The sequence below is a fragment of the Penaeus vannamei genome, chromosome 16 (assembly GCF_042767895.1).
Source record: "Penaeus vannamei isolate JL-2024 chromosome 16, ASM4276789v1, whole genome shotgun sequence".
NCBI lineage: Eukaryota > Metazoa > Arthropoda > Malacostraca > Decapoda > Penaeidae > Penaeus > Penaeus vannamei.
In genome coordinates this window covers 31,468,341-31,476,390 of record NC_091564.1, presented here as the reverse complement: position 1 = coordinate 31,476,390, position 8,050 = coordinate 31,468,341, and the positions used below count along the sequence as shown (strand labels likewise).

The 8,050-nt window shown below is 36.1% G+C and overlaps 1 protein-coding gene across 3 annotated transcripts; it reads right to left on the bottom strand.

Moving 5' to 3' along the window:
- Positions 1-927: 927 nt before the first annotated feature.
- On the bottom strand, positions 928-6,835 carry LOC113805179 (uncharacterized). 3 transcript variants are annotated; one of them, XM_027356134.2, is made up of 8 exons: positions 6,278-6,835; positions 5,277-5,390; positions 4,166-4,321; positions 3,893-4,048; positions 3,575-3,661; positions 2,752-2,941; positions 2,244-2,395; positions 928-1,445 (listed from the first exon to the last, which is right to left on the bottom strand). In XM_027356134.2, the coding sequence occupies exons 1-8, from the start codon at positions 6,549-6,551 to the stop codon at positions 1,183-1,185; spliced, it is 1,392 nt and encodes a 463-aa protein (XP_027211935.2). In that variant the 5' UTR covers positions 6,552-6,835; the 3' UTR covers positions 928-1,182. The 3 variants fall into 3 exon arrangements, with proteins under 3 accessions (XP_027211935.2, XP_027211934.2, XP_027211936.2); XM_027356133.2 differs by having other exon boundaries at positions 4,166-4,324; positions 6,278-6,833; XM_027356135.2 differs by lacking the exon at positions 5,277-5,390 and having other exon boundaries at positions 4,166-4,324.
- Between the last annotated feature and the right edge of the window lie 1,215 nt (positions 6,836-8,050).

The following is an 8,050-nucleotide window of genomic DNA, read 5'->3' as shown; positions in this document are numbered from 1 at the left end:
AAGGTTTTACCTATGTAAGTGAAGATCTGAAGTCAGTTGTCAATTGTCTAAACTTTTATTGACTGTCATGTAATACTTTCATCACAACCCTTAAAGAATCTGACTACATGCAACAGGAAGAGAAAGATACTTGGAAGTGTGATAAATATCCAGCTAAAGTTGCTGATGGTTCCAATGAGAATATATAAAAGGTACTGAGTACTTTATCTTTAAATTTAACTGGCCCCTAACATTGTATTAGATACCATTTGAGGGAAATCCATAATAGACCTCGTATCCATTTTTAAGTATATTTAGTACTCAAAATCTGCATGAATCCAGGCAGAATGAACACTATTCACCTGTTGAGAATCCAGTCATGTTTTTAGTATTTTATTTATATTTTATTGTATATCCTTTTATAAGGGAAAATAATACATGCTTCATTGTGCTTACAAATATCAGATTAGTTTTAAAAAGTACTGAATTGAGTATTGCTGGCACTTTTGTAAAATGTGTATCAATTTTATTAATAATAATTTGTATGTGATTAACATTGATCTGTATATATTATTGGTTATCTTCTTCCTCAATCACTTGCTGACAGGCCTCTGTACTGATGAGGGTATTTTCTTACCTGACCTCAGATAGTGGATACGACACGTAATATCTCTAGTGGACCCACATATTTCAGGAACAAGTGTGTAAAAATAATAAAAAAAATAAATGGTAAACACATTTTCATTTTATATTTTTACCCCAATTTCTCACAGTTTTGGTCTTTGTTTACCATTATTGACTATGCTTGTGAGACAAAATATACAGGGCAAAATGCCCGTCCGCAAAAGTTCTCAAGCATTAAGAAACATGTTTGTAAAGCTTGGATAATGCATATACATTTCATTTTAAACATTATTTCTCTTTTTTTATATATCAAATATTATCATGTTTATTATTATTTCTTAAAGAATGGAGTTGATAATCCCACATCATGTACATTTTTGAAAGTATATCCATAATACATATTTTAATAAATGTAATCTTAAAGAAGAATGAATTAAGTGAAGTAAGTCCTGTCACAAAGGTTAATTATACATCTTCTAAATAATCTGTAAAGTATATTATTAAAAATAAATATCTTTTATTGTTGTAACAGAAAAATTCATGTACTATTTGTGTTATCCTATTAATATTTCATTTTGATTAATGTACTGTATAAGATGAAGAGCAAAGTTCAGCCTTGACACCGCTCCAGGGGAGTAAATCCTCAACAGGCTCTGAGAAAAGCGAGCTCTCCTCCGCTTTAACTTCATCCCATGAGAAAGATTTGCTGTCAAGCTCGGATGATGAGAGACCAAATTCTGTCTTGACCCCACTCCACTGTAATGAGTCGTCAGTGTATTCTGGTGAAAGGTGGTCTTGCTCTGTCTTGACTTCATCCACTTGTAAGGGATCATCATCAGGGTCTTAAATAAGAGTTGAAATCTTCTTTTTTAGAATTATGAGAGTTATGGAATTGCAGGTGAAGAAAAGCTAGAAAAAATAACAATCACTTGTGCAGTGGGAAGGAGAGAGGGAGAGAGGGAGAGAGGGAGGAAGAGAGGGAGGAAGAGAGGGAGGAAGAGAGGGAAGAAGAGAAGGGGAGAGGGAGAAAGAGAGGGAAGAAGAGAGGGAAGAAGAGAGGAAGAAAGAGAGGGAAGAAGAGAGGGAGAGAGGGAAAGAGGGAGAGAAGGAGAGAGGGAGAGAGGAGAGAGAGAGAGAGGAGAGAGAGAGAGAGAGAGAGAGAGAGAGAGAGAGAGAGAGAGAGAGAGAGAGAGAGAGAGAGAGAGAGAGAGAGAGAGAGAGAGAGAGAGAGAGAGAGAGAGAGAGAGAGAGAGAGAGAGAGAGAGAGAGAGAGAGAGAGAGAGAGAGAGAGAGAGAGAGAGAGAGAGAGAGAGAGAGAGAGAGAGAGAGAGAGAGAGAGAGAGAGAGAGAGAGAGAGAGAGAGAGAGAAGAGAGAAAGAGAGAAAGAGAGAGAGAGAGAGAGAGAGAGAGAGAGAGAGAGAGAGAGAGAAAGAGAGAGAGAGAAAGAGAGAGAGAGAGAGGTATGACTAACGTAGAGTAAGTAAAAAATGTTTATTACACAAATAATAACCATAAAAAAGAGAGTAAGAAGGAGAGAAAGAAAGAAAAAACACTTTTTACTGGTTCAATCCACATTATTTTAATTTCAAGAAAGTTGACACAATAACTAAATATCAACTACAAATGGACATCAAACTTACCAGTGGGTAGTGAAATATCCAAGGAGGTCACCAACGAGGTGTCTCCACTTGGGTTGCCGGCAAAGAGATCCTGCATAGTGTCAAAATACTCCCATTTACTCCATCTGATCCTTCCCCTACCATTCTCCTGGTTTTCTGTGATGGATTTATACCTAAAATACATAAGTGCTAATTATAAAAGTGGTTCAATAGAAAAGTGGTAAAATCCAAATGTGGTAATTATAAGTGGCAATTGTAAAATGGGTTAAAAACAAAAATAGATAATTAAAAAAGTGATAAAATACAATTGGTAAATATCAAGTGCCATCTCCTTTTTTGTATGAAGTATTTTTCACTTCTAAGGTGATGGATTTGTAACCAAAATATAAAGGTGGATGTTATAATACCCACATTATATTGCAACACAGTAAAAAAAAAGTGTAATTATTTAGCTAATACATTAATTATTTCAGTGACATTTGTATTGCTCTACCATTATTTTTATAAGCATAGTTTTCATCAAAGTTACCTAGTACTTAAATTCTGCATCTTCCTTTTGCATAATTCTCCTGTGTATGTGTAGCCATTCTCCTGCAATTCCTTTGCAATTTTGCACCATATCTGACTGCTGTTCAAAGAGGTCATACTGAACATGTGCATATGCGACCTATATGCTTCTACTAGTTGGAGCACTCCCTCATGGGTCCAAATTTTCAGTTCTGGAATGGATGACACAAAATTTATTATGACTAGGCTTTGAGAATTATAAAAAAACTACATCTACCTATTTCTCTTTCTGTCTATTAAGTCTATATATATATGAATATGTAATTGTATTTGTATATGTGTTCTTACATACAATTCTGTTTGAATCTACAGTATACCTAGATCTGTACATCTATACACACTGTATTTATATTCATTCCCATGTATGTGGGTATTTTTGCAGATGTGTTTCAAGAAATGCAACATTATTTTACATTATTTTGTTTCTAAACTTTTGTATAACGGTAAGGTCTATTGTTTTTAATTTATTACAGCAAATACAAGACAAAACCACATATAATAATAATGACAAAATAACAAAACAGACCCTGTGACACACATTAAAAATATGTCATTTTGGGGTTATGATATTCTCACTACTTACTGTCTACTTCAAATTTCTGCATGTATTTTTTTTTTAGACATTTGAATAATTTTCTTAACAAAGTAAATTTCAATGGTTATTTCTTGAGGCTATATAAAACAGGCAATAAATACACCTATAACAGACATACATTCAACACATTTATATTGATGTAAATAAAAATTCCAACCAAGATGTACATATAGTGTAACTTTTTCCTTACTTTCTGAATTTGAGTGGCTGTCCTTCTTGGTTAATCTTGCATTTCCACTGAACTTCATTTCCTTCCTAAAATACCGCAGTAACTGGGCTGTGAATGTAATTTCTTAACTATAGATGTTGGGGCATAAATGTGAGCATGAATCTGCCGATAGATATTTGGATTAATATTTGTAATACTATACACAAATTCAATAATACTCAAACGGAAAAAACAGACACAAACCAAACCAACACATACACACACACACATACGTGCATACACACACATGTGAGCACGCCCCCCCACCCACACACACACACACATGATCACAATACTCACTCTGATCTTTGCTAATTTCCTCCTTATCTATTCGGAAATGTCTTAGGCCTTCCATCATGCTTTTGCTCTTGACATTGTCACTAGTATCAGTTTGAGCTGAATTTCCCTCTCCATTTTCTTTTCTTAATGGGGTCCCATCTGTGTCAGCATAAAGATCTAAGAAGCGAAATATAAAGATTTACAACATTTCCTCACCCTAATTTAATAAGTTATTGCCAATCCCAAAATTTAATTATACAAAAAACCTATTCAAAATCTGTGCAAAATACTCACTCTGAATGCTATCTGCCTCTCTCTTATTCATCCGAAAGTTCCTAAGTCCTCTTAAGGAAAGGTCTGTACTGGAGCTGCAGAAGGACTTGTTTTTCCCTGGACTTTGGTCTTCTGTGTCAGATCTCAAGGGAGTCAAGTTTACCGCTTCACTACTGTCTGCTGAGGTAAGAAGTTGAATGGGTTGAACATAAAGTAGTCGTTTTCAATGTGGCTATTTTGATTATGGATGTAAATGAGTTAATGAATGAATGAATGGATGAATATATATTATGTATATGGATATGCATATAGATATCACTATATTTAATATAGATACAGATATGCAGATAGACAGATATCAATAAACTACCATCAGTGTCAATATCTTTACCACTCCTTATCATCATCATTATTACTACAATTATTACCATCCCTATGAAATCAAAGAAGAAAACATGAATATTGTAAAGCTGAGACAGGGAAGCATTAAGTGCTCACCTTAACACTATGGAGCACAATCCTAGGCCAATTAAACATTGTTGTATAAGGAGGTACCTTTTAAATATTTTCTTTCCATACATTAGCAGAATAGGCATAAGAGATTTAACAAAATAAGACTAATATGCTATTTCCAGACTGCCAATTCTTCTCTGTTAGCAAAAGTATAATACAAAATTATTAAGGCTTTATGGAGGAATGAGGTAGACATAAAATTCTCCCACACACCTCAATAAATTGGACATTTTCCATAAAATGTTCTTGTCCTGTAGCTATTGATACAATTACACTATTCAAAAATGGTAATAACTGAATCTGAAAAGATGACAGTTGCTGAACAGAATGAAAAAGGTTGGGAAACACTGGTTTAATTTCAAATCTTTCAGTGTATAGAATGATATGTCAAAAACAATAATAATAATAATATCTGAATATGATGATTGGTGATGGTGATAGTGATGATGTTTTCATTACTATATATCATCATTAACATTATTATTAGCAACATTATTATTACTATCATTCCAAAAATGAGAACAGGTAATATATTCTTCCATAAATTTTAGCCAATATATTTGTCAAGAAACATGTAACATTTGAAGCAGTTTCTCCAAAATCTAAATATTAAAATTACCTTCACACACGGACTTCAAAGGACTTCCAGACTCACAAACATTGGTAAGACCGTTGTTTACCGTCTCACTTATCATCGACAACATTGCCTCCTCTGAGTCGCTTGCCTTGCCCCCTTTTGAAGGAGTAGAAAAAAAAATGGGTTGGTAATGGAATTTTATTGTTTCAGAATATATGAGATATGAGTAGGAGTTTTTGGCTTTTATCTTTTACAAATGAATCATCTGACGGGATAAAATTTAGGAAAAAATAGGGAAATCCATATTGTCACTAATGGCTTCGCTTAAGATGTCATTATTTTATTATCATCTTTTTCCTTTTTTACTCACATATCCATTTATTCATTTTCCTATTTTTTTTTAAATTCCCTTTTTATCCCCCTCTTACTCTTTACCCCTTTATCCTTCTCTCACCTCTCCTCTCCCTCACTAATTCTCCCATTCTTCTCCTCTACCTCTTATTCAATTCTCCCTCTCACATATCCCCTTTACCTCTCTCACTCTTTCCCTCTTTATCCCTCTCTCACCACTCTTCTCCCTCATTCCTATTCCCCCCTCTAACCCACTCACTCTCACTCTTCCTCTCCCTCTCCTCTTCCACATTCCCCCTTTATCCCTCTCTCTGTGACTTCTCACCTCTCCTCTCCCCCATTCACTTCCCTCTCTCTCACCTCTCCTCTTCCCCCTTTATCTCTCTCTACCTCTCCTCTTCCCCCTTAATCCTCTCTCTCTCTCCTCTTCTCCCTTTATCCTCTCTCTCTCCTCTTTCCCCTTTATAATCTCTCTCCTCTTCCCCTTTTATCCTCTCTCTCTCCTCTTCCCCATTAATCCTCACTCTCTCTCCTCTCCCCCCTTTATCCTCTCTCTCTCCTCTTCCCCATTAATCCTCACTCTCTCTCCTCTCCCCCCTTTATCCTCTCTCTCTCTCCTCTCCCCCCTCTATCCTCTCTCTCCTCTCCCCCCTTTATCCTCTCTCTCTCCTCTCCCCCCTTTATCCTCTCACCTCTCCTCTCCCTTGCTTTGGCCTTCTTCTTCACAAACCATCTGTGGTGGGCGAACTTCCTCCTCACTTCCTCCCTCTCCCTCATGACACAGCTCACCCCATTAATGGCCTCTGTCACTGCATCCCAGGCCTCGACCTTGCTCTGCACGGTGACTGCAATAGCGTCGAATTTCCCCAAGAGGATTTTCTTCCTCTTGAAAACCTCTTGGATGAGGACGCGGAGTTCCTCGTCGCTGAAGCTGGGTCTCTTTCGCCTCTTCGATTGGGGTTCCATTCTCTTTTAAAGGGTTGAATTGGGGGTTTTGGGGCTTGTCGTTCGGGGTTTGTGTGAGGTCTCTCGTTCTGTGGTGTTTGCCTGTCTGTTCTTGTTTTGGTTTGGTTATCTTTCTTATCCGTGTTGGGAGGAGAGGGAGGAAGGGCGTGATAACACTTCGCAGCTCTTGACACTGAAGAGGAAACTCTGACTGGGATGTGGCGCCATCTGTTGCATGGGAGATGGGTGCAGATTCACACGCCCTCATATACGCACACACGTTCACTCACACACGCACGCCAGCCCGCCCACATGCCCGCCCGCGCACTCGCACTCGCACACGCACACGCAAGCAAGCACGCACGCACGCACGCACGCACGCACACACCCACACAAACACACACACACACACACTTCAGGGTTTGATAATATGATAACACTGATGATAACAATAATGACAAGAATATACTAATAATGGTAATGATAATAACATTGATGATATTGATGGTAATCATAACAACAACAACAACAAAAACAATGATAATAGTAATGGTAATGATAATAATAATAACGATATTACCAATAATGATGATGGTGATGATAACAATAATAATAGAAATTAATACTGCTAATAACAAAAACAAGAATACGAATAAGAAGCAATGACGTTAACAGTAATAATAATGATGCTGAGACTAATAATGATGAAAATATGAATGATAGTACTAATAATAACACTATTATTAATGACGACGATGATGATGATGATATTAATAATGATATTAATTCAATAATAATAACAGTGTCAATAATGATGATGGTAGTAGTAATAACATGATAACAAACAAATGCAACAAAGTTTATATCTGCCCGAAAAAAAATAACGGCAATGTCCTAGGTTCGAAACTGAAATAGATCGAACTACAATGAAAAATAATCGTAGATAATGTCCCTCGCCCAACAGATAACGTAGCAAGGCTTTTTCCTGTCAGAGAAGAAGGTAAAATGGTGCTTTTGTCAGTAAAGAAATAGCGTTGATTTAGCAATTCGGGAATTCTTTAAAACTACGTCCACCAATTTCTGAACAACGATCGATGTGCAGTGCAAGGCTAGAGGACCCTCTAACGGCGATTCAACTCAATAAAAGACAAATAGCAACCAGGAAATTGGAATTGAAAGAGAGGTCATTTTATGTCGTGATGGTGGCTTAGAGAAGAAACAGTTTGATGGTTTTCGGAAACCCAGTCATCATTGAGAACGAATAGTGATAAAAAACTAATATCGGCATCAGCAAAATATATTCCATGCGTAAGGTTTACAACTAGTTTGATTATATATTATCAGTGGTCGTACAAATTTAAATCCAATAAAATTATTATTATTAATAATAATGATAATAATAATAATAATAATAATAATAATAATAATAATAATAATAATAATAATAATAATAATAATAATAAAAACAGTATTGCGTGGCACAAACAGTTCACTGAAAAATGCGCCTAATGTATAACACA